Source organism: Rhopilema esculentum, chromosome 20 (genome assembly GCF_057945365.1).
Source record: "Rhopilema esculentum isolate cy_ngs chromosome 20, ASM5794536v1, whole genome shotgun sequence".
Classification (NCBI taxonomy): Eukaryota; Metazoa; Cnidaria; class Scyphozoa; order Rhizostomeae; family Rhizostomatidae; genus Rhopilema; species Rhopilema esculentum.
In genome coordinates, this window is record NC_142834.1 from 9,054,904 (window position 1) to 9,076,028 (window position 21,125).

Consider the following 21,125-nt stretch of genomic DNA (forward strand, 5'->3'; position numbering starts at 1 on the left):
TCAGTTCAATTCACGGTTCTGAAGTTTTCAGTTTTCTTTTCATGAACTTCAAACATAAAATGCACATAAAGCAGTTGGTATTTACACAAGGCCTGGCAACCAGTTTTGCTGCAAATTTTTTGAGTACAAATTTTTTAAGGCTGTGCTAATTTTCTTTTCGTTATTCTTAATCAGGAAGCGTTGAATAAAGTTCGAACTCAGTCTGCATTTTATGGCAGTTTTGGACGAAATCTCGGGAGTGCACAAGCTATTAGCCAGGAGTGCAAGAGTGCACTTACGGTACGTGGGAGTAGTTGCTGCGCAGGATAATTTTTTACTGATTTTGGCGGGAACTTAGTTCAAGTTTGCATATGCTTATTACTGGCTTTTAGCAACCATATTGGTAACGTTTCCCCCAGTATAAGGCGCCCCAGTATACGGTCCAGCCCCAGTATAGGGATTGTCAATCAAGATTATGTTCTTAAGTGCCGCCAAAGCCGTTTCGGTTCGTTATCGTCGCGATGATAGATGAAAGTTATTTCAAGTCACAGCGGCTTCTCGGCCAGTAGACATTCAGCCATACACTTTCAGCAAGCGGCCATGCATGAAAGACATTCGCGTAGCTCACCTTTAAAAGATTATACCTTTAAAACTCATACAAAATATAAGTTTAGCTGTTTAAGTTTCGTTTTATTTTGTTCGTACCAAGTTTTGGTGCGGCTATCGAGCCGAGTAACGTGGGAGCCTTTAGCAAGAATATAGGGCTCGCTCGTTCAGCTGACAACTACGGGGGTCAAATTGTTTCTAGGATACAGTTTTGAAAAAATTTTGACTCAAACTGTTTCGCCGGCCAATTGAAATCAGTGCACTTGCGTTTAAATTTTATTTGTTTTATTGTTTTGTGGGGTTCCTGGTGTTTAATGTTGCTTGCCTTGTTTATATGACGAGCATTGACTGGGGATTTTTATGAACTAGAAGTTAGAAGAAAGAGGGTTTCGCTATGTTCTCAAGGTTGCAAATCAACCTTTTGATTATATGCAGCATTCTGAAAATCAAGTCCACATGTCACATTGCGTTATTTGCTTGTTCAAAAATTATCTTCCCCAAGAACTACACCTCGGTTGTGGGAGACACGCGCGGGGCCTTCACCCCCGGGTCAGACATAGAGGATTCTCAGAGTAGCGCGGACCTCTGTACACTTTTGCATAAATTTTGCCTCTTGTATGACCGATTATACCTTTAAAACTCATACAAAATATAAGTTTAGCTGTTTAAGTTTCGTTTTATTTTGTTCGTACCAAGTTTTGGTGCGACTATCGAGCCGAGTAACGTGGGAGCCTTTAGCAAGAATATAGGGCTCGCTCGTTCAGCTGACAACTACGGGGGTCAAATTGTTTCTAGGATACAGTTTTGAAAAAATTTTGACTGAAACTGTTTCGCCGGCCAATTGAAATCGGTGCACTTGCGTTTAAATTTTATTTGTTTTATTGTTTTGTGGGGTTCCTGGTGTTTAATGTTGCTTGCCTTGTTTATATGACGAGCATTGACTGGGGATTTTTATGAACTAGAAGTTAGAAGAAAGAGGGTTTCGCTATGTTCTCAAGGTTGCAAATCAACCTTTTGATTATATGCAGCATTCTGAAAATCAAGTCCACATGTCACATTGCGTTATTTGCTTGTTCAAAAATTATCTTCCCCAAGAACTACACCTCGGTTGTGGGAGACACGCGCGGGGCCTTCACCCCCGGGTCAGACATAGAGGATTCTCAGAGTAGCGCGGACCTCTGTACACTTTTGCATAAATTTTGCCTCTTGTATGACCGATTATACCTTTAAAACTCATACAAAATATAAGTTTAGCTGTTTAAGTTTCGTTTTATTTTGTTCGTACCAAGTTTTGGTGCGACTATCGAGCCGAGTAACGTGGGAGCCTTTAGCAAGAATATAGGGCTCGCTCGTTCAGCTGACAACTACGGGGGTCAAATTGTTTCTAGGATACAGTTTTGAAAAAATTTTGACTGAAACTGTTTCGCCGGCCAATTGAAATCGGTGCACTTGCGTTTAAACTTTATTTGTTTTATTGTTTTGTGGGGTTCCTGGTGTTTAATGTTGCTTGCCTTGTTTATATGACGAGCATTGACTGGGGATTTTTATGAACTAGAAGTTAGAAGAAAGAGGGTTTCGCTATGTTCTCAAGGTTGCAAATCAACCTTTTGATTATATGCAGCATTCTGAAAATCAAGTCCACATGTCACATTGCGTTATTTGCTTGTTCAAAAATTATCTTCCCCAAGAACTACACCTCGGTTGTGGGAGACACGCGCGGGGCCTTCACCCCCGGGTCAGACATAGAGAATTCTCAGAGTAGCGCGGACCTCTGTACACTTTTGCATAAATTTTGCCTCTTGTATGACCGATTATACCTTTAAAACTCATACAAAATATAAGTTTAGCTGTTTAAGTTTCGTTTTATTTTGTTCGTACCAAGTTTTGGTGCGGCTATCGAGCCGAGTAACGTGGGAGCCTTTAGCAAGAATATAGGGCTCGCTCGTTCAGCTGACAACTACGGGGGTCAAATTGTTTCTAAGATACAGTTTTGAAAAAATCTTGACTGAAACTGTTTCGCCGGCCAATTGAAATCGGTGCACTTGCGTTTAAACTTTATTTGTTTTATTGTTTTGTGGGGTTCCTGGTGTTTAATGTTGCTTGCCTTGTTTATATGACGAGCATTGACTGGGGATTTTTATGAACTAGAAGTTAGAAGAAAGAGGGTTTCGCTATGTTCTCAAGGTTGCAAATCAACCTTTTGATTATATGCAGCATTCTGAAAATCAAGTCCACATGTCACATTGCGTTATTTGCTTGTTCAAAAATTATCTTCCCCAAGAACTACACCTCGGTTGTGGGAGACACGCGCGGGGCCTTCACCCCCGGGTCAGACATAGAGAATTCTCAGAGTAGCGCGGACCTCTGTACACTTTTGCATAAATTTTGCCTCTTGTATGACCGATTATACCTTTAAAACTCATACAAAATATAAGTTTAGCTGTTTAAGTTTCGTTTTATTTTGTTCGTACCAAGTTTTGGTGCGGCTATCGAGCCGAGTAACGTGGGAGCCTTTAGCAAGAATATAGGGCTCGCTCGTTCAGCTGACAACTACGGAGTTTCCCTCCGAGGTCTTGTAGCCCTGTCCTCATTTGGATGTTGCGCAGTAACGCCAGCTGGGGCAATTACTGGCTCTTCTGTCATGTCTGGAACCGGATCTTGGTTGTTCGCGTTTTCTGTTTGATGGGCTTGGTTCTCTATCCAAATAGTATGGTCCTCGATTTTTCCTTGGCTAACTGCAGGCTTTACGTCATCACAGTGCCTTCTGAAACTTTTATTATCAGCCAAACTTTCTAGTAACAGGCCGCTACCTTCTGTGCACAGGACTTTATACAGCTCTGGCCCAAAGATGGGATCAAACTTGCACCGCTGCATGTTCCGTATGTACACAAGATCCCCTGGAGTGTAGATGGACTTCTTTCTATGGGTCGACCTGTTCATTTGGTCCTCTCGAGACATACGTTGTGCTCTGTCTTGCATCTGAGCCTCGCGTATCTGTTGCTCAGTCAGTTGCCGTCGCGGAAAATCTTTTCGATACCCACTACGAAGCAAGAGATCTCCCGGTGGTACTCCCGTTGCAGGATGAGGCGTCGCCCGATATGTTGCTAGGACTTCCTTAATAGCTGTATGTTTATCCTTTTTATTGAAATGGGCCGCCTTTAACGCTTTTCCGAGAGGACGCATAAATGTTTCTGCAGGGTTTGCTTGTGGGTGATACGGGAAGGTTTTAACATGATCAATACCGCTGCCTTGGGAAAATTCAGCAAATGCTTTTGAATCAAATGGTGGTCCATTGTCTGTGCGATGCATTTCAGGATAACCGAAATCTGTATAAATGTCATCCAATGCTGTAATGACAGGCTTAGCTGCGGTGTTTGGGACAAGCTTTGCTGCAGGAAATCGACTCATTTTATCCAGAACTACCAACACATGCTTACTGTCGGGCATAGGACCAAACAGATCAATGCTTACATCTTGCCATGCATGTTCCGGCGTTCTGTGAGATTGAATGGGTTCGTGCATTGTCTTGTTTGTAAATAGTTGACACTCTTTACAGGATGCCACTTTCTCTTCCACTTTTTGGTTCATTTTTGGGAACCAGAAATGACTGCGTAGGCGGCGTTTAAGGCTGTTCATTCCAGGGTGACCTCCCTGGTGGGCTTTTACAAGGGCAATGTCCCACAAACTCTCAGGAAGAATAATGCGTTCTCCTTTCATTATCAGTTCCTCATCTGAGATGGTAAGTTCCGCAAAGATCTTTTTGAATGGAGCGAGATTACCCTTTGTCTTTGGTACATATCCCTTTCTAATGTATTTCTTCAACTCATGAAGTGTTTTGTCTTTATCTGTCTCATCGATGATTCGACTCATAGAAATGGACTCGGTGTATGGAGCATATTGAAGAAGCCAGACCGTTTTTTCTAGTTCACTGGTTTCTTTTTGTTGATCTCTGCTGATGCTACTAAATGGTGTTGCATGTCGGGAAAGGTAATCAGCTGGGTTAACTTTCCCTTCCTTCCAGATTACTCTATATTTCATGTCTTGATGACGCAGCTTTATCCGGTCTGTTCTGACCGACCCTTTTCTAGCATTAGAAAAAATGCTTACCAGGGGCTTATGATCTGTAACGACTTTGATCTCAGGACCTCCTGCAATAAAGTAGCGAAACCGACGCAATCCAAAGTCAATGGCTAGTGCTTCTAAGTCTAGCTGTGGGTATCTCTGCTCTACTGGGGTTGTGGCACGGCTGGCAAATGCTACTGGCTTTGCACTATCACTTGTCTCTCCTTGCATCAGAATTGCAGATAGTCCTGAAAGATGCGCATCCACAAAAATAAATGTATCCTCTTCAGGATTGAAATGGCGGAGAAGAGTGTCTTCTCTGAATGCAACTTTCAACCTGTCAAATTCTCTTTGGCACTCCTTATCCCAAGTGAAGCGACTGTGTTTCTTTGTTCGCATCCGAAGGTTCATTGTTTTGCTTGCTAAGTCTGGTATGAAGTCTTTATTTGACTGGATCATACAGAGGAAAGATTGTAGTTCATCCTTTGAACGTGGGCGTGAGGCATGTTGCAATGCCTTGACCTTTTCTGGGTCCGGTTTAATACCATCTTTGCAGACACGTAGTCCCCAGAATGGAATTTCCTCCTTATCAAACATGCATTTATCAGGATTCAAAGTCATTCCTGATTTTGCAATTACTTGAAGGACGCGATTTAATGCATGATCATGTTGTTTCTTTGTTTTGGCTGCTATGATGAGGTCATCATGGATAACATGTGCTTCTTGAATGGGCTGAAATAGCGGAAGAAGCGCCTTTGTCAACTCGCCAGAGGCTGGTTTCGTGCCCATAGTAAGTTTTCGATACCGCATCAGTCGGTCACCTGCATGAAACACTGTGATCTTCTTAGACTCTTCATCAAGCTCCAGTTGATGGAATGCAGACTTAAAATCAAGTTTAGAAAAATGTTGACACCTTGCAAGTTGTGTTTTAATGTCCTCTACTCTGGGAATTGGAATGTTTGTTGATTCAATTGCCCGGTTTGCTTGACGCATGTCAACAGTGACCCGAATACTACCATCATCTTTTGGGGCGAGCACTACATTTGAAATCCATGGTGCTGGTCCTATATGTTCTTCTATTATATTGTTCTCTTCCATGGTCTGTATCTCTTTCTCAAATCTCTTCCGTAAATGAAATGGAACAGGTCTGGCCGGTGCAGCTACTGGGGGAATATTTTCATTTATGTGAAACTTCACAAAATGGTCTTTTAATGTACCAATACCTGTAAATACCTCTGGATATTGCGAAATAATGCTTGCTTTAACGTCATCTCTGATTTCTGTGTTGCGCCGAATACTTGGCTGTTGGTTATCTGGAGTTGGGTTAAATGTTATGATTCCTAGCTCTTCTGAAACTCTTCCACTGAGCAAAGTTTCAAGATCCTGTTTGACCACGTATATGCATGCATTGGCAACTGATTCTCCATGCATGATTGTGCCTATATAGTAACCACAACATTTTACTGATTTTGATCCATATGGGCGTATTTTCATCTTCGTTTTTCCAAGGGGCAAAGCCAAAGCTTGAGCTTGTTTCCTAGACATTACGCAAATATCCGCCCCTGTGTCAGCAAATGCACTTACTCTTCGCTCTTTAATTATCACCTCAACTTGATAGCGTGATTTTTCTGATGTTTTGCGCATCTGCTGGCGAATACGCATGCGTCGTATTTTTGTAACATTCTTCATGAACCGTACACGGTTAATATTCTGGCTAGAACTTGAGTCACTTTCAGATGTGCATGTTTCAGTATCAGAGCTTTCATCCTTACTGCTACTGCTCTCTACCCGCCGAGTGCGAGGTTTAATCTTCTCTCTCTTCTTTTTACATATTGCCGAGCCTTTAAAATGTCCTGTTTTACCACAGTCAAAGCACTCACGATTTGCTGCTGGGCACTGCTTTCCTCCTTTACATACTCTCGATGAACAATTTGGGCAGTTGGAATATTTCTCTCGCAATTTTCCTTCATATTTTGATTTTGACCCTTTTCTGGAGTATTTTCCTGGTCTCTTTATTCTGGAGACAGGTGCTTCACTATTTTCATGGATTCTCTGTGCCCCTCTTGCTGCTGCCTCCAGTTGTCTCCCACCTTTAATCAGATTATCAAGGTCCCACTGGTTCTTTAGGGCATTTTTGCGAATTTCATTATTCGATGTTCCAATGATGATTTGGTCTCTGGTGAGGATATTCTTGACTGTACAAGTTTCACTGGTGCAAGAAAATTCACATGTTTTGGCTTCGTGCTTTACTCTTACTGTAAAAGAATCAAAACTTTCACTTTCCTTCTGAAACAACTTGTGAAACTCAAAATTGGCAAGTGTTTTGTTCCTACTGATATCATATCTTCCCTTTAGTGCTGCTGTCATCTCCATAAAAGTGATTTTACCCCTATCCTTTTCAGGAACAACTTCCTCAAAATCCCTTTGAAGGTTTCTTGAGGCAAACCTTCCTAAAAAAATTTTCCGTTTATCTTGCTCTACCCATGCTGCTTTCTCTGTGTTACTACCTTCCTTCGGTGGCTCTTTGGCTATTGCATCATATTCATAATGAAAAGAATCAATAAAGTCACAAAATGCTTCATAAACATTCCCTTGGTGATCTTCCGGGTCAAACTTGGTTATTGCATGCAATCCATAACTCGCCGCCATTTTGAATCGGCCTAGTTTTTCTACCTTTTACGCTGATTCCTGAATTGGCCTAGTTTTTTTTTTACCTCAGCTTTATCCTCGTCGCCATTATAAAGTCTCCGAGACAAGAAAACCAGACATCATCCTTTTGCTGTTGATGTATATATGTAAATAACACAACAAGTATCACATTATAACAGTTGCAAAGCAAACAGTCTCAGTCAGTCTCTGCAGTCCCTCCTTCTGCCTTCCTCCTCCTCTTCCAACAACAACAACCCAAAAATGGCGGACACAACACAGGTTTCAGGCAACAAAAAAGGAAAATCCTTTGATATATTTGCAGATTGGTCTGTGCACTCTCCTTGTATTTGCACAGGCATCTTCTGTTGAAAATGGAAAGAGAATGTCAATCATAAGTTCACCATTTTCAGGCAAACCCCGTTTTGGACAAACAGGCAAATAATGCAGCCAATGCTTTGTCATAACTGTATTGAGCATAAGTGACTTTCTATCTTGCCAAGTGAATGGCAGCTCTAGTGATAGCTTCTGCCCAACAAAATGGAGTTTATTGAAAATTGATGGGTATTATAGCCTAAACAAACAAGCATTTATCATACATGTTATGAGAAGTTTTAAATTGTTGTAGCAAGTATTATTGTTGATATCAGCAGGTATTTCAGCAAGTGTCTAAAGAATTTTCTTGTTTGCTTTTAGCTTCAAGTGCAACATGTGTGATGAATTCCTGAGAGCAAGAAGTTAATAAGGTTTGTAGAAATCCCTTCCTGTCTCTAGATTTTGCAACAAAATTTTGCTGTGTTTTAACCTCAAGCACTCACTTTTAGCTTAAGGCTACCCAATAGAACTAGATAGGCTATTAAATTGCTTAGTCATTTGTAACACATACCTCTTTCACGTGAAATGATTATGAATACCATTTTTATAAATATTGTTGATTTCTGAAGATCTTAAATTAACATTTGATAAGGATATCCTTATTTTTTATGCTGGATTTCATCTTTTTATGCCTGGTGAATGTATGTGATGAGAAATGAAATTTTGCCATTGTCTGTGTGCAGATATTTGAGTTTGGAAAAAATTTTTAGTGTTTCTTTTACTTTCAAGGTCAACATGTCAAGTGTGGTGAAATTCCGCAAGCAAGGTTGGTAAGAATCCCTTCCTTTGTATAATATTTGCTTTATGACAATAGGCTGCTTGTTCTGTCCTGATTACTTTGTGCCTATCTTGGCCAGGGATGCAAATAAGGGTATGTGGGGGGGGGGGGTTGACAGTTGTCATAAAAACACTGATTATTGTTTATTGGAAGAAGTTTGGGAGGTGTAATGCTAAAATTCTGGTGACATATGTTGGGGAAATAAAGAAAGGGTGAACATTCATTTCCGATAGCACATCGATGTGAATGACAGCAAGATGTTGCATTGATTGGAAATTATTTCCTAAGCAGAAATGTGCATCTTTCATGTCTCGAGAGTGCCATTTTTACGCATCCAAAACGAGACATTATAATTATACAGAAAATTATACAAAAACTTGAAAACTTTCAAAAGGCAACTAATCTTCGAACAAAACTAAAATTGATTACAATCATCAATTGACCTCCTGTCTAAAGTATGTTTCCATAAAAGGCTTAGCTTCACCTTTAAGTTTAGCAATATTAAGATTAATTGTTAAGTTTAATTGTTAAGTTTAATTGTTAAGTTTCCAGATCTTTGTTTTTGTAAAATTCATTGAAGACGAAATTTTGATCAGCAAACTCTGCAAGATTTCTTGAAAACCTTGAAAAGAACATATTTTGTTTTGAAAATTTTGAAAACTTTGAAAAAAGCAAAACTTTTTAACATGCTCAAATTTTTTTCATATGAAACTTCTGAGAGCATATAACGTCAGAATAAGGGTCCAAAAGAACAAGATGGAAAATTCAATCGAGAAATTGGCATTTATTTTCCATCTTGTTCTTTCTGATCCTTATTCTGACGTTTTATACTCTGAAGAGGTTCAGGCGAAAAGGCTTTTAGTATGTTAAAAATGTTTGCTTTTTTCAAAGCCATTTTCAAATTTAGTAGCGCCAAAAAATTGTCCATATTTTGTTTTACTGACAGCAGTAGCTGTGGTAGCAGCCAAAAGGCCTACTCTCACTTCCAACCCTCATTAGTTTTTAATTTTTCAAGTAAGTGCGCAATACTTGAAGTAATTTTATTTCTGTTGAGGTGACTAATTATTTTGTGAAGCCCATGACTTATGATTAACCATTCTAGATTAACTATATGATTAACTTTATACTTTCTAAACGTCCTGTTGGTGGCAAGCTATTTTATTTTGCAATTCAACTAAAAACTCATAGGCATCATGCTTTTTGTACGTTACAACCAGAAATTTTGTACCCAAAAAGAATTATGACTTATTGGAGCCAAAAATCTTGACCACTTTTTAAAAAACGTTATACGAAATTTGTTGAGAATTGATGCCATCATGTACGAACCTTTTGTAAAACTTAATGGAAAGTTAAACCGTCTGTTTTGAAAAAGAAGTGGTTTCAAATTTACAGCTATCTATTAAAGTATTCCAATCTTCCTTCAAATTTTTCTTCCGGAATAGAGACTGTGCTTTTCTTGAGAAATTTTTTACCCTTTTTACCATGTCTTTGCACAGTTTCTCATACAGAAAGAGCCTTCAATCTGTAAAGTCATCATTTTTCGCAAAACGAACGGCAGCAGGGTCTCTTAGAATTCATTTGTCCAAGAAATGTTATCAGATATCTTTCGGACAAGTCTACCTGATCATAATTCCACACGCTGATGTACTGGCATTATATCTTTTGTAAATAATTTTTAACTCTAGCGTAGAGGCAGGAGAAACACAGTCATTAGGCTGGCAGGTGCTAAGGCTCCCCCTTTACTTTTTTTCAAAGATATGCTGCAAAACTTTCGAAAATTTATGAGAATATATTTCGTCAAATTTCTAAAGATTTCGAGATTGAGTTTAATCGAGAATAATCTCGTCTCCTAGGCAAGAGAAGTTGCTTTCTTTGTAAAATCTTGGAAGATCTTGGAAGTGTCTCGCTAGCTGAAAAATCCTCATTTGATACCTAAAATTGAGGGTGATACATCAATTGGTACCTACAAATTTTGTCAGCCGTGTAGACGTTTCAAATACAGTCAATTCGACTGAGAATCTTCATCATGCCAATGCTAATTATGAATAAAGAAGTTTGATTTCCAACATGGGGCATGTTCCGACATTCTAAATAGGGTGATTTCAAAAAATTCTTCCCCGTTTCGTTTCCTATGACAATGTTTGCAACAAACTGATTCTCAGCCAAAGCAAAGTTTTTCTGAGCCCGTTTTACAACCCCAAAGTTAGGTGACTTTAGAACCTATTGGCGCCCTTTTGGCTGCTTTTCCCGGTGGGTCAAATGATTGCCAGTCCGCCACTGCTCACATCCATTGGTTATGGCAGTTTCTTAATGTCATTTTCAAACAAAGTCATCTCGAGACGATTTTTAAAGAGGATGAGCACATGAGCACGCAGCTGATTCTCTCTAGCTGTTTCACAGATAAGAATTGCGGCCAGCTCTGATCAGGCTTCAATGCGATAAAATGCAAATCTACCACATTTGACTAATTAAAAATTTACTCCTTTTAGTCAAGGACTAATAAACATTTCAAAAAAGACATTTTGACAATACATATTTCTTGTTCCATGTACAAATAATTTTAGCAAAATACTGGACTTGCTGTAGTATGATTTTACGTTCATTGACAGTGACAACCGTATTTCAAGTTATGTAGCAGTCATGATGTTCACATTCATATTTTTGCAAAATGTTCATAAAAGCACCTTATCAACCAAGGCGATTGAAAAACAAGTATAAATGGTTATAGATGATTCTCGTTATAAATATATGAAATGCAACAGTTGAAACTTCGTATAATCTTTGGGCTAAGCGAAACAAGAAAGCAAATTACCTTTGGTCACTAGCTTTTAGAAATTTGATTGAAGTTAGTTCATCTAAAGCTAGCTATTAGCAATCTACAGCTGGCAAATACTATCGTTGAATGTTCTGTACATGTTCATTCCTTTTTATGTATGATACAACTCTGATTCCCTTTTTTCCAGCAAAATGAAAATATCAAAACTGTTGTCTCTTTTTGATAATACGACTTTGACATCAAAATTTCATGATTTTATACATTAGACATTATTTTAAAGACAGTAGTTAGATTGCTAAACTCAATATTTCAAGTTGACTACTTTTCCATTACTTTAGACTCAACAAGAAATACAAGGCAATTATGCTACTTGAAGTCAACGACTTTCTAAAAGCTAGAAACATTGATTGACCATTTAAAGTTCGGAATTCAAGGTTGAAAGTGAAATGAGATACAATTTGACTCATTTTATTATTGGCAATAATTATTCAATCCAATGTATGGACCTTTGGATAGTGTGAACAGTTGCTAACTCTTACCAGATGTCAAGAATTTGGAATAGAAGTAGACTAATCTAAAACGCGTTATTTCAAAACTCATGCTCTGCATTATAACATCAAAAGGATTTGGAATTAAAAATTTTAAAGTATTATCGATATGATCTGAAAAAACTCACTTGAGCACATGACAACATGAGCGTTGGCTCTTTTGCAATCAAATCAATATGACTTGATCCAAGCTCAACATATTATCCTACGTTGTCTAGAAAAAGCTACCCTGAAACATTGAAGTGGGTCAGAGCAAGGCCAAAAATTTGTATATAAAAATAATAATATGTAGTGCAACAGAAATCTAAATTCACGACCAAGTTGATTCAGTTTAAATAGGTAATGAGGATACAGGCAACATTGGAATTATCCTGTTCTTGCCTTTATTACTCTGATAACATTTTCGTTTAAAAGACATTATTGCAACAGAAACAAGAGTAAGATTTGTGAGCATATTTCTAATCATATCAAACAAAGTAAGACGTCTGTTCCCATTTCTACCAAGGTCTCTGTGCATCACTTTTCGCGATGTTCTCCTCCATGTTTCCAATATGAGCAGCAGAATACTTAATTGATTCTCATTTTTCAATTGAAATTTATAAAGTGAAATTAATACTCAACTTCCATAATTTTGCCGGATGGTAGTAAATAACATATGATATTATAAAAAACTTCCCATATTAAGTTTATTGGACCAGGCAAGACTACAGTAAACATTGTGCAATTTCCTGATGACAATATTTCTGCCGATTATCAACAGAATCACCGCAGATGATGTTTAAATGCTTGGACTTTAAATAGAAAAACCTTAAAATTGGATTAATGACATCATTACAATCCTTTTTATAGAGAATCTTTAATAAGGAACGGCCATCCAAAAATCATATTGCAGTTTTGAAGCAAAAAGGTTTTTGGGATGCCAAAGCAAAATTTCCTATGTTGAAGTATTGAGATCAATATATGAACAATTTTTTGGAGGTACAAAAGTTGAAATGGCTTTCGAAAAAGCAAAAATACTACAAGATACTAAAAGCTTTTTCTTCTGACACTCTTCAGAGTATAAAATGTCAGAATAATGGTCCTAAAGCCAAAATGAAAACAAGGATCCGTCAGAATAAGGGTTCAAAAGAACTTTCCTATTTTCCATCTTGTTCTTTCAGACCCTGAAGTTTTATAGTCTGGAGAATCTCAGGTGAAAGCCTTTTAGTATGTTGTAAAATGTTTCGTTTTTTTAATGCCATAATTGGATTATCCTTGGTTTTTACATATCTTTGATCTTACTTCTAGTCAATGAGAGAGGCTAAACAGGGCCAAAGGGGAATTTGGGCCTTATGGAGGTAGTACCTGAATTCATTGTTTAGTTTATTGCATATACACATTTCTTCCATGCTATTGACAAGAAAGATTGAATATCTTTTTACGTTAAATTTGTAATAATCAGCGCCGTTTGAATTTTTTTTTCCTTTCAATATGTGACCATTTTAAAAATTCTAGAGATTTACTTTTTATGGAAAATTAACACTGATAAGAAGTCTCAATTTTTTCATAAAACAGCTTCCACTGCATATCTACATTGATTTCTACTCAATTTTGATCGTTTTGAGTCAATTTTTGAGCAAAAAATCCACTTCTTAACTTGACCATTTTTCCAAGACTATAGACTTACTGTTTAAGGAGAATTAACAGTAGCAAAAAGTCTTTGTATATTTGACGATTTGGCAATTATTCCAGAAGCTTTTTGCTGCAAAGCTTTTGATCGATCATCTTCTTACTTGCATATCACAATTATCTGCAATCTTTGGCTTACATTTCAACTGAACAGCTCAACAATCTCGAAATCAGCAAGGCTGATTTTACATTTTAAATCTTGATGTGCTTTTTTTTCCCTATGCAAGTTTTTTCTCCACCTCCAGAAGATGGAAAAGCTGATCTTAGTCAAATAATCTAAAACAAAGATAATTGAAATATTTAAGAGTAAAATTTTGGAAGTTTACTTTTGGACAGTCCAATTTTGAACATCTTTGTTAGCAAAAATTATTCCTTGCCATAAAAATATTTGTTTTGCTAAGACTTGTTTATTGTATTTCAATCAACAATAGCGATGCCAGATGTATATGGTCTCTGCAATCTAACGAGAATACAAATGCAGCCAAATCTGCAAGAATGATTAAAGCAATTTTATAAAATTTAATAAACATTAAAATGAACAGTAAGAGGGTGAGCCAACGACCAAAAACAATTAAAAGTGTCTATATCGTTAATTTCTTTAAGACTTTCTTAAACTTTTTCACGTATCAAAATTTATCGAATTCTTTCTTGCATTCAATTAGTAAAATGGTGAATTACGTGAGATATAGAACGCTCATTTACTTCATATAGACTAGTAAATATTTAAAATGAAAATTTTGGAACTTCCTGCTTGCAAGAATCGAATGTTTTCGACACATTTGGCAATGGTTTATCATAAGATTTTTTAAAAGCAACCTGAAAAACTTTTTCAATAAATTATTATCTTGATATGATATTATATGAATTTCAAGAAAATATTGTCTGTTTCAGTTTTATTTCCTTTCATAAAATTATGAAAAATTGTATCTTTTATTGTTGTTTTGTTGTTTTGTTGCTTTGGCAGGTGATGTTGCTTTGGCAAAACTCGCCAGCTTCTTTGTCGATGGCATACATTTGATATGATTCAAAGAGAAGCTGTTTTTTATTTCAGTAATTTTCTTGCGTTTAATGCGAAAAGTGTGGAATAATTTGACTTTAAATGTAGGAACATCATTGTTGGTACCAGTTTTCTCAACCTTTTGGTGCTATCATTGTATGAACAATTATCAATTTATTTTCGTGATAGCTGTTATAAAAAAGAGCCAAAATTTTAAGGGATTAACCTCGATCCTTTATTTCTTTCAGATTCCAATCTGTGTCGAGTTGCATCTTGTTTTTCAAAAAAGAGAGACTAGAAACCAACAATATTTTTGTGCACGGATTTTGTAAAATGTGAAGATCTCACAACACAAGCAGTAACCAAAACACCAAAGAGGGTCCAGCGGTGAAAAATATAGATTGCGAAATTGGACATTCAAAGAAGTCCCACGAGGTGTACCTCGATTGTTAGGCGAAGGTTGGATCAAAGGATGCAAAACGTGAAGTGATTCTTACTTCTTTTCAGTACAGATATAAAAACAAAAAGATGGACTCCCAATTGATTTCTTTTCAAAACACTGATAAAACAGGGCGTTGACAACTATTAAAGATTAGGGGGTTTAAACAAGCAAAATATCATCATACAACGTCCTTAGGCCATTAGAAATATATGTTGAATTATTGTACAATCTTTCACAAGATCCTACAAACAAATCCTGAAGAATCGAGAAATATTAAGACTCCGCGCCACCTAAATATACAGAAAAACTGAAGGTCGCATTAAATGCACTGGTCATAAATTTTGGGATTTATTTTTAGCATATTCTTAAATTTTGGGATATCATTTTTAAAATAAAGGGGGTTTTATTCACTTGATTGAGTTGTTGCATTTTTGCAAATTTGAATTAAATTTAAAGGTGTATATTTCATATTGTATCGAAATTTGTGGGTAGGATTTTAAAAAATTTATGAATTTTAAGGTATGTTTTCATATTACAAAATGGCACACCCCCGTCCTTCGCCTATTGAAATTCCCTGTGGTGTGAAGGAGATCGTCATTGGCGGGAAATTTGAATGAATTTTGGCGGAATGGCTGGTGGATGCACAGGAGACTTTTGTTTCAGAATTTGGCGGGAATCTAGTCAAAATTTGCATATGATTATAAATACCTGGTTTCTTTGCTATTCAATTAGTTGGCACAAAAGATCGAAGATGAGGTGCTGGTGCAAAATTCTCATGTCTTCATCTTGGCCTAGAACGGCATGTAAACCTAGGTACGACCTTTTTGTCAAGTACAAGATTTAAGAGTATGTCTACAAATGTCAATTGATAATGCCATTCGCAGTTATTAGGTTGTTATGTTAATCGAAATGAAGAAGGCGAAACTAATTAAATAGAAACCTGTGATTCTGCATCCTTAACGTTGCTTTATGCTTTCGATTTTTAAAACTGATTTATCCTATCGGATTCTTCGTTCCTTTTCCTCGTCCGTTTACTTTGTTATTCAAGTATACACCGAAAGCGAATGTACAGAAGTGTTTGCATTGATAAAAATGCTTTTTGTCTCATTTTAAGGATAATGGAGAGAACACAGAAAAGCGACAAGTTAAAAGTGATTCGTTGACCCGACGTCAATCATAGCTCTTGGCGGGGAACAGGTATGAATATTTTGTTCGTTTCTTTTTTAAAAGAGAATAAATGTTAACTGAACTATTTTTAACTGTTCTTAGAGAGAAGTAATGTCGTTTTGCTGTGTTTCAAATTTCTTTCATAAACCTTCCAGACGGAGGCCAAACCACAAGAAGCTGTTTGTGTTAATAGACAGCCTGACATCAAATTTACTTTCATTTTTCAATTTGACCTTTTTTGTGTTCAAAGCTCATCAATACTTTTTTGAACATTAAAATATGGTTTTTGTCTGTCCTTTACACAAAAATAAGGCCAGATAACATTCTTTATATAGGCTCAATAAATTTGAGCACTTTGCATTAATTAGTTACGTTAAATGAATACAAATTGAACTGTACTGATATCATAAAGAGCTAAGAAATGGCATGTTTATTTTATATGAGGAAACTGAATTGTGAATTACAAATTGTGAAGATAAAATCACTTGTATTGTCCTTGTCTTGAATATATGTTAATCAAGCTGAAATTGTTTAATAGATTTATAAGCTACCAGAAAGGGCTTGTGCAGCTTAATAACATATCAGGTCAATTGTTGTTTGGTAATTTTTAGTTTTGTATTCAGATAAGTCTTTAGATGAATTTCTGTCTCCAGTTTATCAAAGACATGTTTTTTAATGAATGCTTAAGCTCATAGCCAAAAAGCAAGTTCTTTTTTTCAAAATACTCTATTGGCATACTGGATAAAACATTTCATTTCAAACATTCACTGTCATTTTGCTTCAACATTTCATTCAAGCTATGCATGGAATTTTGTATTTATATTTTGTAAGCTCTATTATATTTATAAAGTTGAAAATGGCACAACAAAATTTTCATTATTGTAATTTTGTAATTCAACATGAGATTCACTTTACTTTATTTACCCCAAAAGCTCTTTCAACTCTCAATCCAATTCTTCTAGTTTTGTTTCCATTTTCCAAATTCCTGTCTCCTCAAAACTTGATTATTTCTTTTTAAAATTTTCCCAGGTGACTCTTAGGTGTCAGTTAAAGGTGAAAGAAAAGCTAATTGGTATGTTTTATTTCATAATTTTTAGAATTTTAAGTTAGACATCCATTTTAAAGATTCCTTTTTTTAATGTAATTTATGTTTTAGTGAGATCTATTCTCAATACTTCATGATAATACTTCATTTTATACTTTTTTTATACTTGATTTCTGTCAATTAAAATAAAATGTTCCAAGAAAACTCTATTTGCCCTTTCATTTGTTGTCATTTGTTGTTCAAGACTTGGAGAGAATGCCAATCAAAGCTCATAATTTAAGTTTCTCTCAAGCAAACCCTTTCAGACAAGCAGGAAAACAAAACAGAGCAAATGTTTAAGATTTTTAAGCAAGCTGAGATAATCACATTTATGTATAGATTTTAAGAGACTAATTTATAATATATTTAAAGCTCTAAATAAAACTGAAATGAATCTCTTATTTCTTTGTTTGATATCTTTGCTGTTTTGGCCAATATTTAAATAATTTTAATTTAATTTTAATTTTAAGGCCCTCAATGTTACAATTGGCAACAAATCTGCAAGGTTTGTAAACTCTGTTCTTCTGTCTAGCATTTTTAACTAATTTTTCTATATTTATGTTGTTGTTGAGACAATCATTCTCCAAGTTCAAAACTCCACTGAGCCAGGATTATATTTTTTAAAACATTATATTACTATTGCATATGGGTATTTATTTCCAACATTCCATTTCATCTTTTTTATTTTGGTGATGCATATAATGAGAGATTAACATTTTTTATATCAGGATTCTGAAAAAAAATTTTGAAATAACTTTCTCATTTATTATTTTTCAAGTTCAACATGTCAAGTGTGGCAAATTCTTGTGAGCTAGAGATGAGCAAGGTTTGTATCAACCCCTTTGTATGTCTAATATTTGATGAAATATCTCACTGAGTTTTAATTTCAAACACTCTTATCTATGTGTCTACCATATATAATATAAAAAATTATCCATTCTTGAGACAATCTTTCTTCAAGCCAGAAACACTGCTATGTTGGAATTTTATGTTTATTTTGGAAGATCTTTAATTGAATTAGAGCAAGGATATGTTTATTTTGATGCAGCACTCCAATTTTTTATCCTGGTGATGAAAATAATGAGAAATGCACATTTTTGGTACCAGTTTTCTGCAGATTTTTGAGTCTCAAAATAACTTTCTTTCATTTCTTTTTTGTTTCAAGATCATTATCTCAAGTTTTATGAAGTCTCATGAGCAAGATGTTACTAAGGTTTGTAAATATTCCTTGTTATATTTACTGAGTACATTTGATCCAAACTTTCACTGAATTTTCTTCCATGAACCTGTTTTTGAGACAATTATTTTTTCAAGTTGTCAAACTTCATTTTGATAAAATTAATGTTCCTTGTTAAAGGTCTTCAATTAACATTAAATAAGGATATATTTTCAGTTGTATGTCTGATGCATCTTTAAAATGGGAGCTTTGTTTTTTATAAAAGATTTGAGTGCCTTTTGTATATCAGAAAGATATTGTAGCATACCATTAGGGAGATTTTCTCTCTTAGGGAGAAAGAATTTCTCCATGTTTGAAAGCTTTACAGTTTGGCAAATTTACTAATATCTTATATTTTTTTGAATTTGAGGACTAGAATTTAAGATGTCTTGGAATTCAATGAACACGGTGCCATCAAGGTTTGTAGACACTTGCTATGTCTTATATGTGAACCTAGATTTAACTTTTTAAGATATTGTCCCTCGTCTTAACAAGACAAGAGTTACGGAATATAGTGTAAATTCTAATCTTGTGACTAAATGGGCAGATTCAAGAAATGTAATAAACTCAATTTACAGTGTAAGTCTGACAATATCAAGATGATGTTCTTTTTTGTTAAATTACTTGAAGATTATTTTTACTTTAATTATATTTCCATAGTCATCTGTATTACTTTAAAATGTCTTTATGAAGACAAGCTTAAATTATTATTTGGTCTTTTCTTGTCTTTATCCAGATTTAAATCTTTGTCTTTTTGGTTTTTATTAATAACTCTACATTTTTATGACAGGGTAAACTGCTTGATGTCATTAAACAATCTACTGTTTGTGAAATACACCCGCAAGAAGGGCAAAGGTAGAAATGTTCATTTTATATTTTTGAATATGTAAAATATACATCTTCTCATCAAAAAATGAAACTTTGCCAATTTATCTCCAAAATGTTTCAGCCGAACAGTTAGAAACATTACATTACGTTTAAAAAAGGAAAAAATTGCCTGCATGTAAAAAACCTTTGCTACTAGGTACTTTCACTCCAGGAATTTTAATGATATATTTTCTTACATTGTGAAACTTTTATTTTTATCTCTTCGTTATACTATTGTGACCTATATATTTTTTTACAAGAGCCAGTTTAATATTCCTCTTGTTGCACTAAATAATAATGAATTTAAGTTTTAATTTTCCAATTCCTTAAAGAAAGACTTGCCTGAAGTGATATTCAGTTAATGCATTGAAGACAATTTCTAAAAATTCTCTGCCATTATAAATTATAACATTTAAATTGTTTCTCATTTGTTTGTAACCACTGCCCTAATTTTCCCAATTTTCATGATACTCCAATGTTATTTCTGATGTTATTCTTCATGTTACATCTGGCCTTTCATTTTTGTTGATGAATGTTTACTTTATTTACAGAATAACATGCTGCTTGTCTTGAAAAATCAATTGTTGTTTGTGAAAGTCACCAGCAAAACATACAAAGGTACATATATTTATTTTATATTTTTAGATAATCGCTTTTCTCCAAAAAGTATTTGAACAGAAGCCATGTTGTGTCAGTACTGGGTCAAGTAATTAAAGCAAAAGAAAAAGTGATAAATTATATTTAAAGAATGAAAATAGGAAACAGGTCAGAATTTCAGCCAGTCATAAAACAGAGCATAATTTGCTGAATTTTTAAATTCAAGTCTGTCCATGATTTCATTATAACTCAACTGTCAATGTTCAACGATACAAATAAGCAACACAGAGTCATCAAGGAAATATGCTGTTGTCTGTTTCCTTTTAAGGCCGCCCCCTCAGTTCTAAATTTCTCCATGTTTGATAGCCTTACAGTTTGGCAAATATACTAACATCTTATCTTTTTTTGAATTTGAGGGCTAGCATTTAAGATGTCTTGGAATTGAATGAATAAGGTGCCATTAAGGTTTGTAAAAATTATTTAGAATTTTACTTACTTCAGATGTCTTATCAAGACAATATTTTTGTAATATAGTGCCAATTCTCATCTTGACATTTGACAAATGATTTTCAAAATTGTAATGTTTGATCTACAAATAGTTATTGAGAGCAAGTTGTTACCATTATATTTACTCAAACTTAATGGACAGATTCAAGAAACTTGATGAGCTCAATTTCAGTGAAGTCTGGCACCTTCCAGATACTTAGCTATTTTTATTACGCTAAAATGTCTTGTCTTTTCTTGTTTTTATCTAGATTTATTTTTGTGTCCTTTTTGTTTTTTAATAGCTCTTCATTTTGTTGACAAGAGCTGGATGTCCATGAGCAATTATCTACTGTCTGTGAAGTTCACCTGCAAGACATGCAAAGGTAAAAATGTTTTCTTTATATTTTTGAATACAGAAATATATATTTATTACATTAAATATTTATTAACTATATTTGCTAACCAAAATCAAATTATTATAATCTACTCAAAAAATGAAACATTGCCAATTTATTGTCAAAAGTTCTCAGGCACACTGTGAAATATTATGGAACTGATTGATGTTGGAAACAATATGGATCAGTCTTATATGGATCAATATATGGTTTTATATGATGGATTATTGTGACCAATATTATTTTGTTGATAAGGAACTAGTTGTTACATTAAATAAGATTATTATTTAAAGTTTCACTGTTCTGAAAGATTTTTTGTGAAATGATTATTGATTAATGATGCATTGGAGAATAATTTCTTAAATGTATTCTGATCATCATCTATGTAACAAAATGTCTCTATGCAAATGTGCTTAAATATTTAAATGACAACCTA

The 21,125-nt window shown here is 35.1% G+C and overlaps 2 protein-coding genes across 7 annotated transcripts in view; one reads left to right on the forward strand and one right to left on the reverse strand.

Moving 5' to 3' along the window:
- Window positions 1-21,125, forward strand: part of LOC135687039 (uncharacterized) — a 34,368-nt gene that overhangs the window by 7,589 nt on the left and 5,654 nt on the right. Inside the window, exons 4-18 of one of the 6 annotated variants that reach the window (XM_089114668.1) lie at window positions 175-8,039; window positions 8,398-8,434; window positions 13,058-13,107; window positions 14,684-14,921; window positions 15,397-15,690; window positions 15,992-16,074; window positions 17,074-17,116; window positions 17,599-17,633; window positions 17,907-17,954; window positions 18,294-18,341; window positions 18,715-18,763; window positions 19,135-19,199; window positions 19,763-19,829; window positions 20,225-20,273; window positions 20,597-20,677. The gene's annotated coding sequence lies outside the window, so the exon portion shown is untranslated. Of the gene's footprint in view, window positions 1-174; window positions 8,040-8,397; window positions 8,439-13,057; window positions 13,108-14,683; window positions 15,691-15,991; window positions 16,075-17,073; window positions 17,117-17,598; window positions 17,634-17,906; window positions 17,955-18,293; window positions 18,342-18,714; window positions 18,764-19,134; window positions 19,200-19,762; window positions 19,830-20,224; window positions 20,274-20,596; window positions 20,678-21,125 lie in introns of all 6 variants that reach the window. The other 5 variants (XM_089114667.1, XM_089114665.1, XM_089114670.1 and 2 more) reach the window with 5 other exon arrangements.
- LOC135696376 (retrovirus-related Pol polyprotein from transposon gypsy) lies at window positions 3,136-7,296 on the reverse strand. The gene has a single exon (XM_065215748.2). The coding sequence runs from the start codon at window positions 7,294-7,296 to the stop codon at window positions 3,136-3,138; it is 4,161 nt and encodes a 1,386-aa protein (XP_065071820.2).